At 39.1% G+C, this 23,907-nt stretch overlaps 1 protein-coding gene across 1 annotated transcript in view; it reads right to left on the bottom strand.

The window, feature by feature from the left end:
* The window catches only part of EFHC2 (EF-hand domain containing 2), a 190,195-nt gene that overhangs the window by 64,602 nt on the left and 101,686 nt on the right, over positions 1 to 23,907 (bottom strand). Inside the window, exons 10-11 of the mRNA XM_057717317.1 lie at positions 23,439 to 23,635; positions 20,571 to 20,701 (exon numbers count right to left, since the gene is read on the bottom strand). Coding sequence (XP_057573300.1) covers positions 20,571 to 20,701; positions 23,439 to 23,635 — 328 coding nt within the window. The remainder of the gene's footprint in view (positions 1 to 20,570; positions 20,702 to 23,438; positions 23,636 to 23,907) is intronic.

Below are 23,907 nucleotides of genomic sequence, written 5' to 3'. Positions count from 1 at the left end.
AAAAGGGAAGAAGCAGGTCTGTCATTATTCACAAAGTATGGTCCAAAATAAAATCCAGAAGACTCTACATACTTTGAGGACTCAAAAGGGAAAATGAGATCAGCATAGAAAAAATAAAATACAAAAATCAACAGAATTCATATACACCAGCAACAACCAATTAGAAAATGCAATTTTAAAATTAAAAGGCTGTACAGTATTTGCAATGACAACAAATCTGTACAGTATTATAAAACAAGATACACTACATTCACAGATGGGAAATCCCTATTTCATAGTGACAACAATTCTGCCCCCTAGTTAATCTATAAATTCAACAAAATTCCAGTCAAAATCCAATCTGGCTTTTTAAAGAACTAGAAAGTGGTCATAAAATTGATATGGAAAACTAAAAGCCTAAGAATAGTCAGAAGAAGAAAAATTAGAACCCTGCTATATATCACAACTTATCATGATGCTATCGTAACAAATTAAAACAGGTGGCACTAGCCTATGGCTAGACAAGTAGACAAATTTAACAAAATAGAGAGTTAGAAACAGATTCATATGGATATGGGACTATAAAATATGTCAGATGTGTCAATACAAACCACTGGGGAAAAAACGATAGACTTAATGCATGGTGCTGGAACAACTGGAAATTCATATGGTATTCATAATTTCTTAAAGAGGATGCAAAATTCACTAACCATAAAGGGAAAAAGTCCATAAATTCATTTACAGTTAAAAATGTAATCTTTTACATGACAAAAGACACAATACAGGAAGTGAATAGAGAAGCCAGACACAGAATACATCTGCAATGCACATAATCAACAGAGGACTCGCATGCAAAATGTATCAAGAACAAAGACTTAAAAAAAAAAAAAGACAAATCTCAACAGAAAATAAGCAATATACAAAAGATGAAAATATAAATTGACGCTTCCACTTTCTAAGAAAAATTTAAGGATCCTTAGTGAAGTTTAAGATACAGCCTATAGCCTAACAATTCCACTTCTAGGTTCCTGTTCTAGAGTAACCAGCACATATCCACAGAGACATGTACAAGGGTATTCCTTTGCAGCTGTTTGTGACAGCAAAATAGCTATTCATAAGTACAGGAGACTGAAGAATGATCCCCAAAGCTATCAGGTCTTAATCTCTGGAACCTGTGAATGGAATTATTTGCAAAAAGGGTCCTTGTCGATGTGATTAAGATCTTGGAATAGATTACCCGAGATTATCCTGGATTACCCAGGTGGGCCCTAAATGCTATCGCATGTATCCTTATAAGAAAGAGTGAGAGAGATTTCTCACCATCTCTCTCTCTCTCACACACACACACACACACACACACACACACACACACTAGGAGGAACGATGTGAAGGCAAAGGAGTAGTACCACAAGCCAAGGACTGCCAGCAGCCACAGAAACTGAAGAAGCAAGGATCAGATTCTCCCAGAGGGAGCATCACCCTGCCAGCTCCTATATTTTGGGACTTCTGGCCTCTCAAACTGTGAGAGCATACATTTCTGTTGTTTTAAGCCACCTAGTTTGCTTTTTGTTACAGTAGCCACAGAAAACTAACAAAATAAGTAAGAAACTGGTAAACTGCAGTTTATTCATAAAATGAAATGCTATAAAACAATGAGAATAAACTAGAGCTACATGTATTGACATGGAAATGACTCAAAATCATATGTTGATTGAAAACAGCAAGCCACAAAAGGATACAAACAGTGTTTACCATTATGTACATTTTTAAATGCACAAACAGTATTATGAATTGTTTATGGATACATATATATGTGGGAAAAATTAAGCATGGGTATTATATACACATCTTGATACTGGTAAGGGAAAGAGATGCTGAGGGAGCAGGCATTATTTGTATATCCACTTCTTAATTTTTAAAAAGAGAGAGAAAAAGAAAATGTAGAAAAATGTTAACTTTTGTTAATTCTGGATAGTGGGTATATAGTGTCATTCAGCACATTTTGGTGTATTTAAAATTTTAATAATAACACTTCCATTTAAGTTTTGAAAGAGAAAATATCAGATTTGGAATCAAACGACAGGTCTGAATCCCAGCTCTGCTCTGTGACCTTGAGCTGATTAATGAGTCTGCCTTGCAGGGTTATTTTAAGGATGAGAATAGTTTCATATAATTGTCCAATACAACTTCAAAGACTAATAGCAAAGTGTCCCAGGTGGGAAAAGATTGAGGCCTATGAGAAGCCTAGTCCTGATGGCAAGGAGAATTATATACAGCGTTGTTTCCAAAATTGTTTGATCAAGCAGTACCACTTCATTAAAAAATTTTTAAGCAGTCACCCTCAATAAATACATAAATATATATATGTATTTACCACTTAATAATAATATGCTTATGCTATTGTACTTTTATATCTAATAAAATATATGCAAAATAATTTAAAGGATTAAATGAAGATAAATGTAAACCACGGGAAAATAAATATGAATAATGGAAAAGACCATTTTCCGTTAAAATGGAAAATAACAGATAGATCATCAATCCAGCTTCTTCCTTTTACAAGTAAGGAAATGAAATTCGAACAGGTGAAGTGACCTGGTTACCATTACAGGCAGACAATTCATTCTATGAGGCTTCATGAAAACAGAGGTAAAAACTCTATAAACAAAATTTTCACAGATTAAACACAACAACTATAAAAGGGAAAACAACATCATGACCAAGCGAAATTTATCCCAGAAATGCAAGTTTTAACATTTGAAAATCAATCAATGTAAGTTATTAAATTAACAAACTGAAACAGAAAACTAATGCAATCATTTCGAGAAGCAGAAAAAGGACTTGAAAAAAATCTAACACTCAGTAACACAGGAATAACAAGGAACTTCCACAACTGATAAAAGACATTTACCAAAAACTCTTAACTAACATTACACTTAATGTTCAAGGATTAAATGCCTTCCTCCTAATTTTAGAAACAAGAGAATGATCTTCTCTTTCACCTCTTCTATTTTGTACAGTACTGGTACTTCTAGTGCAGTAAAGCAAGAAAAAGAAATCAAATGAATCCAGTTTGGAAATAAAAAAGTAAAACTGCCTTTATTCACGAATGACATGACTGTCAATATAAAAAACCTGATGGAATAAAAAAGAAAGCTATTAGGACAAATAGGTGAGTTCAGCAATGTATCACGATATAAGATCAATACACAAATATCAATCCTATTTATACATACTAGCAATACACAATTGGAAATTAAAATTTAAAACAGTACAATTTACAAAAGCATCAAAAATATGAAATGTTCAGGGATAAATCTGACAAGAGATGTGCAAGACCTGTACCCTGAAAACCAGAAGTATGTCTGAGACAAATTAAATCCCAAATAAATGGAGAGAGACACCATGTTCATGAGTCAGAAGACAATGTTGCCCACAAATTTATCTATAGATTTAAGGCAATTGCAATCAAAATCCCAACAGGGGTTTCTTGTATAAATTCACAGGCTGATTCCAAAGTTCCAAAGGAAATACAACAGCATAGTATAGCCAAAATAACTCTGAAAGAGAAGAATAAAGGTGGAGAACTAACACTATCCAATTTCGACATTTGTTACAGAGATATAATAATCAAGAAAGTGTGGTATCAGTGACAAGACAGATCAATGGAACAGAACAGAAAAAGGCCCATCATATACAGACACTGATTTTCAACGACAGTTCAAAGGCAACTCAGTGGAGAAATGATAGTTTTTTTTCAACAAACAGTGCTGAAAAAATGCATATCTACATATAAACAAGCAAATCAAACTTCAATCCTTATTTCACATCACAAACAAAAAATTAACTTAAAGTGCATCATAGACCTGACTGTAAAACTATAATGCCTCTGGAAGAAAACATAGAAAATTTTGTGACCTTGCATTAGTCAAAGATTTCTTAGATGTTAATACTAAAATCATGATCCATAAGAGCAAAAACTGATAAATTGGACTTAATCGGAATTTAAAACTTTTTTTCTTCAAAAGATACTTTTTTAAGAGAATAAAATCACAAGCCACAGACAAATATAAGACATTTCACAATCATATATCTGATAAAGAACTTGTATCCAGAATAAATACAGAACTCACAAAACACAAAACAGGAACAAGAAAACAAAAAACTCCAAAAATGTTTGGGAAAAAGACCTGAAATCTCCTCTGGCTTCACCAAAGAAGATTTATGGATGGCAAAGCAGCTCATGAAAATATGTTTAACATCATTAATCATTAGGAAAACTCAAATAAAAACGACAATGAAATACTACTACTCATCTATTAAGATGGCTAAAATTAAACAGACCATACCACGCGTGGTAAGCATGTAGAGGAATTGGAACTCTCAAAGCCTCTTGCTAAAAATGAAAATGATACAATCACTTTAAAAAACAATTTGGGAAGTAAAAAGCTGAAGAAACTGAAACATCAGCAACTCTTCTCAGATCCATCTGAGAAGGGAGGTCACTGGGCAAACCACTGTCCCTCAAATTGGGAAGACAAATAGACACACAGATACAGAGAATCATGACTTATCAGAGCAGAAACCTCTGTGGGAACCAGTAGCAGGGGAGGAAAATCTGAACTGTAATTGATGAGTTCTGGAGGCTCCATGTGGACAAATCTAAGAGATAAAAACTCCTGGGGAAGCCAGTCATCAAGGGAGCCCCACACTTTTGTGAGTTTTATTGCCAGGAGCTTAACCAGGTTCTCAGGGTGAATATCAAAGAAAAATTCTCTCTGGCTTCTGGCAGGAGAGGAGAAAAGTAACCATTTTGAAATATGCAAGCGCCTTCTGTTCTTAACAATGCCTGCCTTTAAGGGAAACCATTTTACCAAAACTTGACCTATTGGGGGTTTTTTTTATCAGAGCCTTAACCACCTGGGGAAAGGGAAATACTCAACTCCAGTCCCCTGGAGCCTTCCGCATAAGGGAAGGGAAATACCCAAATCTAGCCCCCTCCGGCCATCCTATCCCACCTAGAGTGGTGGGGGAGGAAACTAAAATGTACTTATGAAGTTCACAGCTGAGGGAACAGGCACACTAAAAAGACTGAGCCTAATCATAGCAATAGGGAACACTTCTCCCCCCACACCTTACCACCGCATTACCAAAGGCTTATTTACCAGAGTTTCTTTTATCTAGTACATCATGTCTGGCTTTCAGCAAAAAATTAAAAGACATACTAAAAGGCAAAAAACATACTTTGAAGAGACAGAGCAAGCATCAAAACCAGACTCAGATATGACAAGGATGTTGTAATGATCAGACTGTGAATTTAAAACGACTATGATTAACATGCTAAGGGCACTAATGCAAAAACTAGACAACATGCAAAAATAGATGGATAACAGAGAGATGGAAGTTCTAAGAAATAATCAAGAAGAAATGGTACAGCAAAACACTACCAGAAATGCAGAATGCCTTTGATGGGCTCATTAATATATAGCCGAGGAAAGAATCTCTGCATTTGAGGATAGAAAAGTCAATAGAAACATCCAAAAGTGAAAAATAAAGAGAAAAAAAAAAGACTAAAACATGGAACAGAATATCCAAGAACTTTTGGAGAACTACAAAAAGTTATAGCATATGTGTAATGGGAATACCAGAAGGAAAGAGAGAAAGGGATGGCAGAAATATGTGAAGCAATAATGACTGACAATTTCCCCAAATTAATGTCAGACACCAAACCATGGATCTAGGAGCCCAGAGAACACCAGGCAGGATAAATGCTCTCCCCAAACTACACCTGGGCACATCATAATTAATCTACAGAAAGTCAAAGATGATGAAAAAATCTTGAAAGAAATCAAAGGGAAAAAATATCTCACCTATAGACGGGCAAAGATAAGAATTACATCTTATTTCTCCTCAGAAACCATGCAGAAAAGAAGAGAGTGATGTGAAATACTTAAGGTGTTGAGAGAAAAAAACCACCAAGCTAGAATTCTGTATTCTGTGGAACTATCTCTCAAAAGTGAAGGAGAAATAAAGACTTTCTCAAACACACACTGGGGGAATTTGTTGCCGGTAGACCTGCCCTGCAAGAAATGTTAAAAGAAGTTCTTCAGAAAGAAGGAAACTGATACAGGTTTCTAACTGAAATAGAAACTTGGATCTACATAAAGAAAGAGCATTAGGGATAGTTAGGGAGTTTGGAATTGACATGTATACAGTGCTATGTTTTAAATGGATAACCAACAAGGACCTATGGTATAGTACAGGGAACTCTGCTCAATATTCTGTAATAACCTAAATGGAAAAACAGCTTGAAAAAGAATAGGTACATGTATATGTATAACTGAATCACTTTGCTGTACACCTGAAACTATCACAACATTGTTAATCAACTATACTCCAATGTAAAATAAAAAGTTAAAAAAAAAAAAAGAGCATTAGAGGAGTAAGTAAAAGTCAATTAAAAAAACATTTTCTTAAGTGATCTAACATTTATAATTTGTTCTAAATAATAGCAACAATGTATTCAATTGTGTGCATATACATGTATATAAACATATATATGCTTCTGTATAAGTGAAATGAACGACCGTGATGCTATTATAAGGTTTCCTCACTACCCATGAAGTGGTAGGTATAGTGTTATTTAAAAGTGAACTTGGACTAATTGCAAATGTGTACAGTATTGCAAACTCTGTGGCAACCAGTAAAAAAGGTGCCATTTATAATGGCACCCAAAGAATCAAATATCTAGGGTAAAATGTAACAAAAGATGTTAAAAAAAAAAAAACCTCTAAAACAACAACAAAAAATACAAGTTTGGTAGTTTCTCAAAAAGTTAAACATATGCCTACCATATGATCCAGACATTCTACTCCCTGGTATTTACTCAAGAGAAAGCATTATTTCCATTGGGGGGGGCAGTGTGAGGAGGCAGGTGTGATGGAACTGTTCTGTATCTTTATTGTGGTAGCAGTTGCACAACTCTAGGAATTTGTCACAATCATAGAACTGTACACCAAAAAGAGTGAATCTTAGTGTATGTAAATTTAAAAATAAATTAGCATCTAAAAAAATCAAATGTGTTCTTGGAAAATAATACCACATCTTCTTTGGTTGGAAAACGCATCTAAATTCACGAAGGTCCTCACCCTCACCTCACCTGGCTCAGTTCAGGTAGAAGAAGGAAATTTTACTACTGTTCTTCCAGATAGAAGGTACACATACAAAGAATTATTTCCTTACTTTTTTTCCCCACCCAGCATATTCTGCGTTCTAATTGATGTGGAGATTTTTTTAATTTTTTTTTGGGGGGTACACCAGGTTCAATCATCTGTTTTTATACACATATCCCCGTATTCCCTCCCTTCCTTGATGCCCCCCCCTCGAGTTCCCCCCACCCTCCCCGCCCCAGTCCTCTAAGGCATCTTCCATCCTCGAGTTGGACTCCCTTTGTTATACAACAACTTCCCACTATTTTACAGTTGGTAGTATATATATGTCTGTGCTACTCTCTCGCTTCGTCTCAGTTTCCCCTTCACCCCCCGCCCCCTCCCATACCTCGAGTTCTCCAGTCCATTCTCTGTATCTGCGTCCTTGTTCTTGTCACTGAGTTCATCAGTACCATTTTTAGATTCTGTATATGTGAGTTAGCATACAATATTTGTCCTTCTCTTTCTGACTTACTTCACTCTGTATGACAGATTGTAGTTCTATCCACCTCATTCCATATAGCTCCATCTCATCCCTTTTTATAGCTGAGTAATATTCCATTGTATATATATGCCACATCTTCTGTATCCATTCATTTGTTGATGGGCATTTAGGTTGCTTCCATGTCCTGGCTATTGTAAAGAGTGCTGCAATAAACATTATGGTACAAGTTTCTTTTGGGATTATGGTTTTCTTTGGGTATATACCCAGTAGTGGGATTACTGGATCATATGGTAGTTCTATTTGTAGTTTTTTAAGGAACCTCCAAATCGTTTTCCATAGTGGCTGTACCAACTTACAGTCCCACCAACAGTGCAGGAGAGTTCCCTTTTCTGATGTGGAGATCTTTTCACTAGAGCAACTTCCAAGATGTGGCACAGGATTTCTCCACTTCGGCAATTAAAGAACTGGAAAGCCATGACTCTGAGGCACTAAAAGATATTAGACTGTCTCTCAAAAAATTAAAAATCAAATGCTTAATTTGAGGAATGCGTATTTTCAGTATTCTACTTCCCCCAAATGTGTTGATGCATGTTGCTTCAGTTAATATTGCTGTTTAACAAATTACCCTAAAAAGCAACTGCTTAAAACAATTATTTCATGTTCATGGATTCTGTGGGTCAGAAATTCTGACAGGGCACAAAAGAATGTCTGGGGTTTCAACTTGGAAGATTCTGTAACTGGGGGCTTGAATTATGTGAAAGTGTCTTTGCTCACAAATCCAATGCATGGCAAGGGCCATCAGCTGAGATTTCAGTTCAGGCTGTCACTTGAATTACCATCTACACATGGTTTCCCCACGTAGCTTGGGCCTCTTCATAGCATGGCAACCTCAAGGTGGTAGAACTTCTTCCACGGTAATACAAGGCTCCAAAAGCAAGTGTCACATTGGACAAGGTAGAAGCTGCATCATCTTTTCTGACCTGGCCTCAGATGTCACACAGCATCACTTCTGTCCCATTCTATTGGTTACAAGTGAATCATAAAGCCACTCAGGTTTCAAGAACAAATGGCATAGATCCCACCTCTCAGTGGAAGGAGTGTCAAGTTCACATTGAAGATGTACATGTTGGATGGGACACTGTTGTAGCCATCTTTGAAAAACACAATCTGTCATACATGTGTAGTATACAGTTTCCTTCAGTTAACAAGATCATGGGTACCTAGCATTCCTCAGTTAACTGGGATATTCATGCAGTGAGGATACTTCAATTCTGAAGATGTGGGAATGTACTACATAAGGAAATTGTTGGAAGTATAAAAGATCGGCATTTGTTTCTTTTGCAAAGGAGAATCTGCAATTTTAATACTCAAAACTAAGTCACAGAACAAGAAGAAAATGAATGGGTCAGACATTGTCACTAATTTCATAAGAATTTGAAAAAATTTTAAACTCTTCCATTTCAAAATTATATTTTAAAGCTCTGGAATTCTTTTACTTTAATATAAAATACTCTGGACTACAATACAAAAATTTCAAATAAGCATTTTAAGAATTTAAGTAAAATAAACCTTCATGCTTATCCTACAGCACACACAAAATTTAATTTGAGATGAATCACAGACTTAAAAGGAAAAGCTAGAATCATAAAGCTATTAGTGAAAAACATAGGAGACTATCTTGGTGACTTTGAGACAGCTAAAGACATCTTAAACAGAAAGCAATAAGCTTAAAAGAAAAGACTGACAATTTGGACTTCATCAAAATTTAAAATATATGCAGTATTCATCAAAGAACACCACTGAGAAAGTGAATAGGAAAGCCAGAGACTGGGAGAAAAACATTCACAAAACATGTATCTGACAAATGACTAGTATCCAGGAAATATAAAGAATTCCTACAACTCAATAATAATACAACAAACAACCAATAAAAATTGGCCAAAGATCTGAAAAGGCACTTCACACACACACAAAAAAAATACAAACAGCCAATAAACACATGAAAAAAAAGTGCTCAACATCATGGGTGATCAGGAAAATGCACATTAAACTACAATGGGACACTACTACATATCTATCAGATTGCTTAAATTTAAAAGCCTAATAAAACCAAATGTTGGCAAGGCTGTGAAGCAATTAACCCTTGTACATTATTAGGGAAAATGTAAACTGGTATAACCTCTTTGGTAAAAGGTCTGGCAGTTTCTTAAAAAACTAAACATACACCTTTGTCCTAGCGATTCCATTCATAGTTATGTAACCAAGTGAAAAAAAATTATGTTCACAAAAATATTTGTACGAGAATGTTCAGAGCAGGTTTATTTATATTAGCCAAAAATTGGAAATAACCCAGGTATCTATCAGCAGGGGAAAGAATAAACAAATTGTGGTATTCTCATACAATGGAACACTACTCAGCAATATGAAGGAATGAATTACTGATACACTCAACAATCTCAAAATCATACTTAATTAATACGAGAATCCACAAAAGAATACATGCTATATAATTCCATTTATATGAAATTCTAGAATAGGAAAAAAAAACTATTTGCTGTGAAAAAATCAGAGAAGTGGTTGCCCCTTGAATGGGAGATGTGGGCAGGGACTGACTAGCATGGGACGTGAGGGAACTTTCTGGGTGATGGTAATATTGTACGTCTTAATAGGGATTTAGGTTGCACAGGTATATGCATTTGTCAAAATTAACCAAATGTATACTTAAGGTTTATGCATTTTATTGACTATAAATTTTACATCAAAAGGGAAAATATGTAAATAAATGATAAGCCTGGTAACATATTTAGAGGGAAGTAACTGACGTCTGTGATTTTCCTTGAAATGCACCAAAGTTAAGATGGATTAATGGATGGCTAGAGGTGTGTATGAATGAAGAGATGTATGATAAAGCAAATATAGTAAAATATTAATGATACAATCTAAGTGGGGAAAATAAATGGGTAAGACTTTGTTGCTAATTTGACAAGAATTTGAAAACTACAGAAACTATTTCATCCCAAATTTAATTTCAAAGCTCTGCAATTTCATACCATAAATATAAAATATTATGGCCCATAAGAATTTTAAGTAAGCACATTAAAATTATCTGACTTTAATCAACAGAGTAGAGCATCAAGTGGAACAACTCAAACCCTGCTCTATGATTCTGAGACTCGACTTTTGCTCAAAACATTCTGCCAGCATTTCCCATTAGCTCTTTCTGGAAACTGAAGGAAGAAACAAAAAATGCTCAGTGCTCTTTGCCCAGGCTTTTTGGTTTTATTTGCTTGAGCTTTATTTATCTTTTTAATTTCTTTTTTTTTTACAATTGCTCATTGTTTAAAAAAAAAATATCAAAGAATGAGGCAGCTTGGTGTGCAGCCTGCTAGGATTTCTTCAAAGGATACACAATCCTTGAAATATTTATATAAATATACATGCACTCATAACCTTTAGACTTTTGGCATAAATAGGATCATATTATACAGATTTCTGAATTTTGCTTTATCTACAAAACAGCATGACATATATATGGTAGCCATTAGTGCTGTTTACCTAACATCTGGTTTCCCTCTTTCTTCTGAACATATGGGTGGAGCCATGTGACTAGCACTGGCCAATGAATTGAGAGTGTAAATGATATGTATTTCTTCCCAGCTGAGATTTATTGGGCTTGACCCTCCGAAGTTCTCCTCTTTCTCTGGTATATTCAAGGCAGTGGCTGTTCTGTCAGCTTCACTCCCTGAGCGGCAACTGTGAACAAAGCTCCCTCTGACAACAACAACGGATACACAGAGTAAACGAGAAATAACCTTTGTTGATTTAATTGCCCGAGATTTGGGAGTTTGTTATTACTGCAGCATTACTTAACCAATCCTGACTACCACACTGAACATTTTCTCAAGTATGCATATTTGGTCTATCTCATTCTTTCTAATGGCTAAATAGTACAGTCTTAAACCAAAGCAATAGAATTTATCCAACTATTCCCTTATTGTTGGACATTTGATTTTTCCAAATTTTTGCTATTACAAAGTCTGCTGCAATAAATATTGTGTGCGCACACACACATACACATACGTATTAGAATCCATTTGTCAAAATTTTTCTGAGTAAAAAGTTTCCAGGAGTGCAATAACTAGGTAAAAGGGTCTAAGCATTAGATACTGCCAACTGCCCTCCAAAATGCTGAACCAATTTAAACTCCTATCAACAGAAAATGAAAATACCGATTATCCCACATGCTTATCTGCAGTCAGTTATGTTATTCTTTTTAAATGTCACCAATATAACATGTGGAAATTATATTTCATTGTTGTTTCAGCTTGCATGATTATTGGGCTTCTTTTCATAGGTTTAAAGGCTATTTGTATTGCTTCTGAGAACTGTTTATTCCTGTCCTTAACCCCATTTCTGTCTGTTGATTTTAAAGGAGTTTTTCATAAATCCTTGATGTCAATCCCCTGGTTCTTACACTGGTTGTAAATATTTTCTCTCAGTCTGCCCCTTGTCTTTTAAATTTGTTTATAGTATTTTTTGCCTAGAGAAATAAAAAATTTTCTTGTAGTCAATACAGTCAACTTTTCCTTTATGGTTTTTGGAAACTATGCCCTACCTACCACAAAATTAAAATGGATTAAATGTTTCCTAATCAATTATCACTACAGCCTTTATTATTAATCCATTCTTTGTCCACTGATTTGAGAATTGCTCTTGTACCTTACAATAAATAAAGTCCATAAAAATGAATCTTTTAAGGGGTCTATATATTTCACTGATAGTTTAATCCTCTATTAGTACAATGCAGTGTTTTCAAATATCTATAAATTATATAAATTCTAGTATCTTGACTTTAATATTCTTCCTTTTCAACATCTTTTTCAATCCCTGATTTTTCTTGAGGGACCTCAAAATCGATGAGCCAATTTCTCTCCCCTAATCCTGCAAAACAAAACCAAATCTAACAACAGCAACAACAAAAACCCACACTGTAATTCTGATTAGAATTGCTTCAAATCAAGATTAATTTGGACAGATGAGAATTTTTAAAATAGTATCTTCCCATTCAGAGCTATAACAAAGTTTTGAAATTGCATTCATTTTAGTCTTACACATTTCTTGTCCAATTTATTCCCAGGTATTTCATAATTTTTGTTGCTATAGCGAATAGTAACCCCCATTGCATAATATTTCCTGTTTATTACTAGTATAAAGTAAAACTATTGCTTTTATGTAGTCTTCTTGTTTTTAGCTACTTTCCTAAATATTCTTAACAGTTCTAGCCATTTTTAAATTCAGTCTGAATTTTTAGATATACAATCATATTTGGGTTCTAATTTAAAAATCAATCTTCACTTCTATTTTGGGCTATTGACACAATTGATTCCTAAATGCTTATTTCCACTATACCCAGAGCACAAAATAATGGAATTTTATGGCTGGAAGGGACCTTAAAATTATCTAATCCAAGGGTTACCTAGTCAAGTACCTTCTGGGACATATAAGCAGGAGAAGGTATAAGACAATAAGGAATTGTAGAGACTGGGGGAAAATGCAGAGAACAGGTACAGTCTGAGAAGAACAGCTGCCACTCACCCTCAACTGGTAGCTGACATGGGGAAATGCAGGCCCAGTTTCTATTTTTCAAGAGGAGACAGAAATATAGATTTTTATGCTTAAACTCTTACTTTTAAAGAACATTAAACAAAAACCAAACAAAACACAATTGCCAGCTATCAATCCATGGACTTGAAAGTAATCTGATGCCTTCACTGAAGGCAATTTAAACTCAGAAAAGTGTGTCAGAGATCGCAAAAGTGGTGGAATATAGGGGAGGAGTTTGTATTTTGTTTCTCTGCTCGGGTGGATCAGAACAGTATTTGCAAAGTGCTAAAACCAGTCAAGTACTTTACTTGGTTTGTTTACAAACAAGGAGTTCAGTTCCTAATGATGACATTTTATGCTCCCTGTTTGGTTCATCTTGGCTTGGATTTGCCGTCACGGCAAATGAAAAGAGTACCTTTTAAATCATCCATCTATATTTGGGGAAATAACCACATTATATTCTCCATCACCCCAACATGGAAGTCAAGGCTCAATTTCCCAGGCTTCCGTGCAGTTACAAACATGCTGGTGACCCAGGCTCTGCCAAGCGGGGAAGCTTACATGAGATTTTGACTTGGAAGGGATTAACCAGAGAAAAACAGGTAGGCGTGGGCTACCTTTGGTATCAGAGGGGTCCAGCTTTCAGGGGTAGCAAAGGACATAAGGTTGCCAAAAGCAGTGGTAGTGATGGTTGTGGTAAAATCGAGTTCTTGGCAGCAGTGCAAATGTAGCAACGAGTGTGGGTGGTGCAGTAGGAACAGAGGCCATTTTCTCATCAGACAAGTTCTACAGCCCAATTCTGGGCACTGTTCCTAGAACTGAGCCTCAAGCTTGTTTCTCCAGCCCTACCAAAGATACTGTGAACCACCCAGGATCGTTTTAATAAATTCCTTTTCTGCTTAACTAGCCAGAGAGGATTCTGCTTTTTTAAAACTAAGCCCTCACCAATACAAACAACACCATCAGGCAGTGACAGAATCAAATCAAAGATCTCAGTCTTTTTGATTCCCAGGCCAGCATTTTTTCTATGACATCACACTATTTATATTTAATGCTTTTAGGAAGGTTCAAAATGCTGTTTTTGAAAATGTATGCTGAGGCTCGCATCTCAAAGATATGGTATGGACACTGTCAAAGTGTCTATTTGGTTCAAGATGAGAGTACATGTCTGAGTGCTTCTGGAATTTGTTTTTACTTCTGTTCATATAGATTCATAGACTAGTGGCTTCCTTAAAATATGATGGTTAGACTTACAATAAAAACACCACTAATAATGTACACAGAGTTGTTCAAAAAAAGATACAACAAAACCACATAAAAGGAGAGATAATCGTCTGAGATAAATCAGGATGAGGTCATTACAATGTTCTAAGTGCTAAATTTACAATCTTATTCCTTGAAGTAAAGGACAGTAATGGGGTGGATTATATTAACGTTTCCCAACCTTGGTCCACCAACGATGATGTTTATTTTCCACCTTCATGGCCTCCAAGTTTTTAAAGGGCTTCTTCCAGCCTCATTTATTAAAGAATGTTTTCAATGAGCTCATCAAGAGTAAATACACAGCTTACTGACATACCGAAAACAGGACATAGATTCCTACCACTATTTTCAGTGACTATCTCAAACTATTCCAACTATTGGGATAAAGGGTTTTCATTTTCTAGTGTCCGCTATGCATGACAGCATGCTACAAGAACTTTACATGTTATCAGATTTATTCATCACAGCAGCTCTATGTAGTAGGTATTATTAACATCCCCATTTTGGTAGGTGAAAATACTGTTCAGCAACTTACTCAAGGCCACCAAAGTGACAAATGGCAGAGCTGATATTTGGATGCAAGCCTACAAGTCTAAACTTGAATCTGTTTCCTACATTATACTACCTCTCTCAGGAAGAATTTTAAATTTACAAGAACGAAAATTTCCTTGAGGCTCTAAATCTTCGCAGGAATTTACTACATGGACACACACAGGAAAGCTCCTGATCCTGCAATTGGTAACAGGGGTCTGAGGAAGAACGGTGTGCTAATTCACCACATTCGTTGAGGCCTGAGACACGCGGTGCTGAAGGTATCTGGGAAAGACACCAGGGTGAACCGGGCATGCGCCCTGCCCTCTGAGGGTCCACTCAGGTGGGGAAAAGAGGTGAGCACTGAGCACGCAGAAAACCAAAATACATGCAGGCTACGTGGAGCGAGTGTCATCTCTGATGGGGAGATCAAGGCCCAGGGAGGTGGCCAGAGGAAGGGACTAGCCATGTCCTCCCTGGCACAGAGCCCTCGTTGCTGCTGTCACCTGGGGTTTAGAGTCCAGGGCCCCCATCAGGAAGCCTCACCCTGTCCATGTTCCCAACTGCATGAAACACTAGCCCTGCCAAACCTAGTCCCTGCCTGGCTCCCTGCTGGAATCTGCCTGTCAGGTATCGAGGATCTGAGAAAGGCTCTCTGCACTCTCTGCGATAACAACTGACAGCTGTTACAGGCCAATCTGACAGACCATGAAAAAAGGGTCCCAGAGAAATAGGTCTGGCCTAGAGGCAGGACCAGTGAGCCCCACAAGGCAGAAGAAAAATGCCCTCTATTTCCACCTGTCCCGCATTCCTCTCAGGTCAATTTTGAGGCAAATATCTCAGGAAGGCCCACAAGTTAATCCATTAATCCATTACCAACCATGGTACCTTACGCAGAGGTGATTTATTAGCTCCCGCCCAAAAGGTTTCCCTGAGAAGAGGTGCAAATCTCTGAGAAGAAAGGAAATGCCCGGGGCTTGGCCCACTGCCCAGAGCAGCGAGCCCAGGCTCTGAGGTCCCAGGTACATACTGAGGGGCCAGGTTATGTAAGCAGGGCAGAGAATCAGGGCCACAGAGGTGAAGCCCAGAGGCCTACACTGCAATCCTGCCTCTACCTCTCTCAATGCACAAATTTGAAGAGGGAACATTTTACAACTGTATTTATAAACCTACATTTTAAGGGTTTCAGAATGTCAGCACCTAGAAGGGGCCTTAGAGACCATTATATGGACAAAAGAGTGAGGTGTAGGTAGGTGAATCAAGTTGTCCAAGTCACTCGACTTGTGAGGGTCAGAACTAGCTCTCCCTGATTCCCCTACAGTCAGAGACAGACTTCCCTTCCCCAGTGCAAGGTAAACAATTATTTACCTGTTTGTTGCAAACTTTAGACAGGATGTTCCTTGAGAAATAGGACCATTCATTAAATTATTCAACAAACACCTACTGTACTTGGCAGGAGCCAACTGTGGAGGCAGGGAAGTAAACAAATAACTCAACAGGGGGCTACCAGTGGATAACACAGGAAAAGCATTTAGCACGACGGATGGTCCATAGCAAATGCTCGATAAATGGTGACTTCTACAAAAGAATAATTCTTCGAGTGAGATGGAAATAAGGGAAGAAATAAGATGGAAATGAGGCAAGGGTCAGATCATGACCAAACTCACACAAAACACTAAAAGGCTGGGTTTGCCCTGGAGCAAAGGAACAACATGATCAGATTTTAGGGAGGTCACTCTGGCATAGTTTTGGAGGATAAGCGTTAAGAAAAGATCAGTTCTGCAGCTCTCAGAGAGTCCAAGTGAACAGATGAAAAGCTGAACTGCAACAGTGAAACTGGGGATGAGAGAGGTAGTTTAAGAAGTACGATTTCAAGAGGGTGGGAGAGGTCAAGATAGGGGAGAGGGGAAAAACAAGGTAGACCCTGGCCCAGGCCCTGGGGACAAGTATGGTGGCCTTTATCAAGATAGGGTCCCCGGCTGCAACTTTATGGGAGAAGAAAATGAGGTCAATTTAGGGGAAATTATTTGGGGGTGCCTTAGGGACATCCAAAGGGGGGATGTCCCGAAGGCATTCGTATTTCCAGATTCATAATTCAAGAAAAAGATCTGAGCAGGAGGAATTAAATGGGGAACTCAGCCTTCAGCTGACAGCCAAAGCAGGGCAGGCTGGATAAAATGCAACCACTCAACAAATATTAACACCCAGGCACTGTGAAAAGTGATCAACCTAAAGCAAAAAACAAGGAAGGACATACGGATGGCCAAGAGGCACATGAAAAGCTTGCTCAACACTACTCATTATTAGAGAAATGCAAATCAAAACCACAAAGAGGTATCACCTCACACCGGTCAGAATGGGCATCATCAGAAAATCTACAAACAGTAAATGCTGGAGACGGTGTGGAGAGAAGGGAACACTCTTGCACTGTCGGTGAGAATGTAAGTTGATATAGCCACTATGGAGAACAGTATGGAGGTTCCTTGCAAAACTAAAAATAGAGTTACCATATGACCCAGCAATCCCACTGCTGGACATATACCCAGAGAACACCATAATTCAAAAAGACACATGCACCCCAATGTTCACTGCAGCACTATTTACAATAGCCAGGACATGGAAGCAACCTAAATGTCCATCAACAGGTGGATGGATAAAGAAGACGTGGTACATATGTACAATGGAATATTACTCAGCTGTAAAAAGGAACAAAATTGTGACATTTGTAGAGACATGGATGGACCTACTGTCATACAGAGTGAAGTGAGTCAGAAAGAGAAAAACAAATATTGTATATTAACACATATATGCGGAATATAGAAAAATGGTACAAATCAACCTGTTTGCAAGGCAGAAATAGAGACACAGATGTAGAGAACAAACGTATGGACACCAAGTGGGGAAAGTGGGGTGGAGGTGGGGGGGGGTTGGGGGGGAATGAATTGGGAGATTGGGATTGCCATATATACGTTACTAATAAGAAAAAAAATCAAATTGTACCCTTTAAATATATTCAGTTTATTGTAAAAAAAAAAATAAAAAATAAAAAACAAGGATGAGAAGGTCCCTGCCCTCAAAGAGGTTATGTTCTGGTGAGAAGAGCCAGAATATACACTCATACATACGCACAGAAATAAAAGAAAAATATTAGCTAGTAAAAGCTCCAAGCATATAATTAAATTAGGATGTGGTATGATAGCAACTGCCTATGTAGTTTCTTCACCTTTGCCCAGGAAAGATCATGAGCAGCTAAAAAGAGGGCTGAGGACCATGCGCCAGGAACCCACAGGTGGCACAGTGCCCGACACCCAGCATATCACATGGGCCAGGACGTCTTGACTTCTGTACTACACTCTCATCTGGAGACAATGCCTCCAGCTCCAAACCAGAACCCCCAAGAATAATCCTAGCATCTCATTATTCCATTCAGGAACGATGATATGTAGTGAGGCCAGCGCAAGGTGCCAGGTTTAGGGCAGTGAACAGGGCTGTCGAGGACCCTACCCCTCAGAAAGCTCACGTTCTAATAGTAGAAGACATACCCAAGCACACACACACCGAGTACAGCTATCTAAATAAAGTCAACTGCAAGTTGTGCTGAGTGCTATGAAAAACATAAACAAGGAGCTAAGAAAAACAGTGAGTGATCTACTTTAGGTACAACAGTCAGAAAGCAAGCGCCTCTGAGGAAGCAGCATTTACAATGAGTCCCCGGGTTTGCCACAAAAAAGATGGTGGTGTGGACATTCTGAGCAGAGAATTGCGTGCACAGAGCTTGGAAGAGGGAAAGAGCTTGACGTGTTTGAGAGAGCGAGTGACAGTCAGCAAGACCAGAGGACAGGACTGGAGGAAAAGAAGTGATGACACTGCAAATACAAAGTTGCATCGCTCAAGGCCCCGCCGGTTGCAATAAAACATTTGGATCTTACTGTAAGCCACTGAAGGGTTTTTCAAGCCAGATACGGCCTGACCTGATTTCTGTCTTAAGGAATTTCTGGCCAGGAGAGGGCCTAAATATTAGGAGCTGGTTCTTTCTGAGCATCCGGTGCCTTGAGGTCACCCGCCAATCACACAGTGTGGCCGTCCTTTATTCCGCCCACAATTAGGGCTAGGCCTCCATCTGCGGAGCAACTTTTCCTCCTTGGATCTCCTGCCTGGCCTGAGTGCTTCCCCCAAAGCCCCATAAACTCACTAAAGTGTTTCCAATAGACACTGCTAGAGTACTAGGAGAATGGACACTTTTGTAAAAGAACACAAAATAATAAAACGAAACCACTCCCTCATTTCTGATGGAAATTCATTTTCCCCTTCACTGCTTTCCATTAGTCCACGGCTTCAGCAATTGTCTGTGCTCTTTACCCTGTCTCCATTTATTTTCCAAGAGGCTGTGAACATGTGTACTGCTATGAACAATAACAAAGGACTATAAATTCGTATTGATCCCAGAAGCTTGGGAATTCTACACAATAAAAATATGTTCCCTGACTGCTGCTCTCAAAAGAATATTTTGGAGGCACAGAAGAGCTTTGTTAAAACAACAAAAGAGCTTTGGGGACACTCTGGGCCTAATGGAGGGCTTGGGTCACCAGGTAATAATGCAACAGGCAACTTCAGACACAAAGTTAGAAAGACCTCCCTGCCACCCTCTCCTGGGCTCACGGCTTCATTCCTCAGCCACATTCTGACTGCATCAAGCCAAGTTTCCTCTATAGCTTTCAGCCACTATTGTTTTTAGGAGCCAGAATTCTCAGCCTAAAGAGAATAGTCCCCTTTGTCCTCCATCCATGATTTAATTTACATTCTCCTGAACGCTCCATTCACTTTGTTTTCAGGCTAAGAAGTCTCACAATTGTACCAGACCCTGACTTTGAATTTCCCTGTGTTTCTACCGTTTGGAAATTTGCCTAGGTCAGTCACTGGACAGTCCTAGAATTCAGCTTAACCTTGGAGAAAATCTTCATTGTTCATGATTTCGTATATTACTTCTAACTTCTGTCATACGTTTTCCCCTCGATTTCTGTATTTTTGTGTCTTTCAAAATACACGCGTGTGTGAGCGTACGTATGCACAGATGCATACGTAGCCCCTCTTCTCTGATAATCGCTGAAGTTTCCCCTATCTTTTCCAACTGGCTCTCATTCCTGGGGAGGTGTCCCTCCTATGTTCCTCAGATTTCAGAGGGGTGCTCTTAGCTGCACTGTTTTCAGCCTTTCTCATTCAGATGCAGCCTTCCTGGCATTCCCCTCATCCTTCAATGCCCTGCATGATTCACAAGACAATGTGCCCACCTGACTTCCTAGGCTTCTGTCTCTCTGTTCTCCCCTAGAAACTTCTTTTATATGCAAATGTATAAAACTTACTAGAAATGGGCAAAACTTGATCACAAAGGAATACGAAAGTAAAGAAATACCAATTCCACCCCCCCCCCCCAAAAAAAGTGTCATAAGTTAATGAAGAGACGCTAGGGTAGAAATCGTTCTTTCTGTTCTTTGGACAATCTTGAGCAGAAAACAGACTATTGCTAGTAGAATATCGCTTACTTGAATGTATTATAATCCACCATCTTCGTGTGCATACAATCAGCAGCTGTAAACACCTGCTTGAGCTTTCTGGATTTTGATTCTTCTTGTTTTATCTTTTGCAGGGCAAGTTCAATGTTGCTCATAGGAAACTGGAAGGGGGAAAAGAAAGATATTTAAGATAGGGAGCCTAATCTTTCTGGTGGCCAGCAGAGACTTCACACTGTGAACCTGGGCTTAGCCGGCTATGTCTTTCCATAGAGACCAACACAGAGAAGACATGACCAGGTTTATGTTTCTTCAGCTATGGCTTTAGGACAATGAGTGACATTAGCACAGGCCCAGATGTGAGAGAAATGAGCTTAAGGGACAGCGGGCCACAGGAATCAGAAAAGAACCACTACTCGCACCTCAGCTTCCCCCCTTTAACCATTGGACATTGACCCAACATCTTGGGAGACCCTGATGGAGAGGATGGGGATTCAAAATTGAATAAGTGGACCCCCATCTTCTCCAGATCTTTAGAGTGGGCCCCCTGGAACTGTCAGCCACCAAGTGATACACTGGGCAGAGAGAGGCGAGGTGTCAAAGGTCTACACGCACTGCACTGCAATCCCCTTACACTCACTCTCCAAGCAGCCCCCAGTTCCTGTCTCCTACACTGTGATTTGGCTTTTGACTATGTAAGAATACTTCTTATTCGATCCAGTAAAGCATAAGGTTGTAAATAATTACAGCAAAGAGCTAGAAAAGGAGAGGACTAAATACGAAAATAAAACATTGATGGTAACTTAGCATAAAGCTCCCTCTCTGCCGTGTGGGGGCGGGGGGGGGGGGCGGGGGGCAGGGAGCGGGGTGTGGGGAGGGGGATTCCCTCCCTTTTCTGCATTTCCTTTAATCTGTTTCCATGATAGGATCTATTAGCTCTTTTGAAAAGACTCCTCAGACTGATATTAATCTTTCTCTGCTTAGAATGTCCTTGTTAAAGGTAGTTTTAAGATAATGCAGTTTTCACTTGGGATGCTGATACTAGATAATGTCCTACTCTGCTTTTATCTTTCTGAAAGGAGAAAAGCCCTTTACGTCTCGTGTGTGTGTGTGTGTGTGTGTGTGTGTGTGTGTGTGTGTGTGTGTGTGTGTGTGTGTGTGTGTGTGTGTGTTCATGCTATATATAGTTTATATTAAAGTACAGGTTTGCACTATGTTTGAAAATGGAGCTCTAATTACAATAGCTATTGTAAACTGTACACTGACTGAGCTTGCTATGAGCCACATAGAGCTAAGCACTTAAAACATGATCGCATCTAATCTTCATAGCAACTCTCTGAAATTGGCACTGTTGGTACTCCCATTTTAAAGATGCGGAAAGCAAAGCTCAGGGAACGACACGTCCAAGGCCCCTTAGCTTTTAAGGGGTCAGGTTTCCTAGCCAAGCCTGCTGGTCTCCAGGAATCTAACTGCTCCTATTATTGAGCCTCTCACCTGACTTTAATACTTTTGAAGAGCTACCAGTTCGTGGTATCACGATAACCTAAGTTCCTAACACTGCAAATGAAGAGATGGTGTGGCAGCCTCAGAGGGTGCTGCCCAGGCCTGCCCTCAAGAGAGACCATGCAGAGAAGAGCACTGTTAGCGGACAGCCCCCAGCTGCTGCACCTTCCTGATCACTGCAGCGCTGCAGCTTTCAGAGATCCCACCGAGGCCACACTCTTCCCCAGACTCTTGCCATCCAGTGACTGAGCAGGAAGGAGGCACCAGAGCTGGGCCATTCCTGCCTGGCATGGGATTTCTCTGATAGCTAGTCTTTGCTCTGGGGCTCCCCATCTTCCTGGCTGAGACTTTCTCAGAGCTGCTCTGTGTCTGAGGCTCTTCCCACCCCATCCTCCTTCCTTCCCTCTCCTTTCACAAGGGTCAGACCTACATCTCGGTCTCCCCACCTACTCCTGCTCCCTCCACCTTTTTCCTTCATATGCATTTCTGCCATACAGCTCTTGCACGTCTGATTTTGTCTTGGTATCTGCTTCTCAGAGGACCTAAACTGATCCCAGTAATGTGATATACACAGAGAGACTGATCCTAGCAACTTGCCCCGAGCATTTCACATATAAACGAAATGGAATTGGTACTGTATCTACATAATTGGCACATAAATATCACTATTTATAGGCAGACTTTTAAAATAAATTGTTTCTAGACAGATTCTTCAATAGTAGGCAATGGTTCTGAAATATACAGGTTTGTACACTGAACTAGCCCACACTTAAAAATCAAGATTTTGTCAACATGTTATTTTTACCGAACAGCACTGCCACACTACTACTTTCAGTAATAGTACCCATGTGCCATATTATTTCAAATGAAAAAACTTTTGGAGCTCACTGCTGCCCATTTGTCCTTGGATTCTCATTTAGGCCTCTGGTGGCTCCTGTTATAGGAAGTTGCAACCCCAGCAACTATCCGGTTCCCTCGGGGTTTCTGTTTGTTCAGGTCTCGGCCCTCTCTGCAGGCCTGTGCCAATTAACTGGGACAGCACAGTGTGTGGCACCAGACTGTCTTCCTTTCCGATCGTTGCTGAATTTCTTTCTGAAAGCATTGCCAGCGTCAGCAGAAAACCCAGGAAACTTGATTCAATCCTGGGCCTGCCTCCTGCCTGTGCCTGGCATCCGTGATGCTGGGCAGCGGAGAACCCAGCACGTCAACAGAGGATACCGGGCCCTGGCCTGTGACGGGACCTGTGGCCAAGCCGTGCAGATCCATTATTCATGCCCACATGTGTGAATGCACAATGTAAAACTGGTGGCAAGATGAAGAAGAAAAGGCCTGGAGTAAGAAAAACACAGACTGCAGGGTGCTGAGAGGCGAGTCAAGAATTATAGCCAGTGAGTTCACCTTATCTGAATTCCTCTCCATGTAGTTTAAGGTGTACTCATCAGCACTGACCAGAAGAAACAGGTAGCCGTTCACGTTCACTTTGGCCCCAACATACAGCTCCTCAGCCTTGATGTATTCCGAGAGTTCACTTTTAAAGACTGCTTGTCCAGGCTTCTTAACACGAATTCTTTTTAAGAACATCCCACCAGTATGCCCTATCGAAAAAGAGAAATAAAGTTAATGAGTAGGCTTTGTTCTTAAAAGAACCGTACCACTTCCCTTTAGAGTTACTTCATGTTCAAACACAGACCATACAACTTAGCTGTGAACTTGTGAACTCATACTGCGTATAGTACTTAAGGGAAGAATGAGGCAGTGGGTGAAGAAATGAGACTTCCTGGATGAGTATGTTAAGAAGAAAAGTGGCACGGCATCCCCGCCTTTTCTTTCCTTGCTCCACTCCCTTCCCAATCCAAACACTTAATAA

The sequence above is a fragment of the Hippopotamus amphibius genome, chromosome X (genome assembly GCF_030028045.1).
Source record: "Hippopotamus amphibius kiboko isolate mHipAmp2 chromosome X, mHipAmp2.hap2, whole genome shotgun sequence".
NCBI classification, from domain to species: Eukaryota; Metazoa; Chordata; class Mammalia; order Artiodactyla; family Hippopotamidae; genus Hippopotamus; species Hippopotamus amphibius.
Note: the sequence above shows the minus strand (reverse complement) of the source record. Positions and strands in the feature narration are given on the sequence as shown.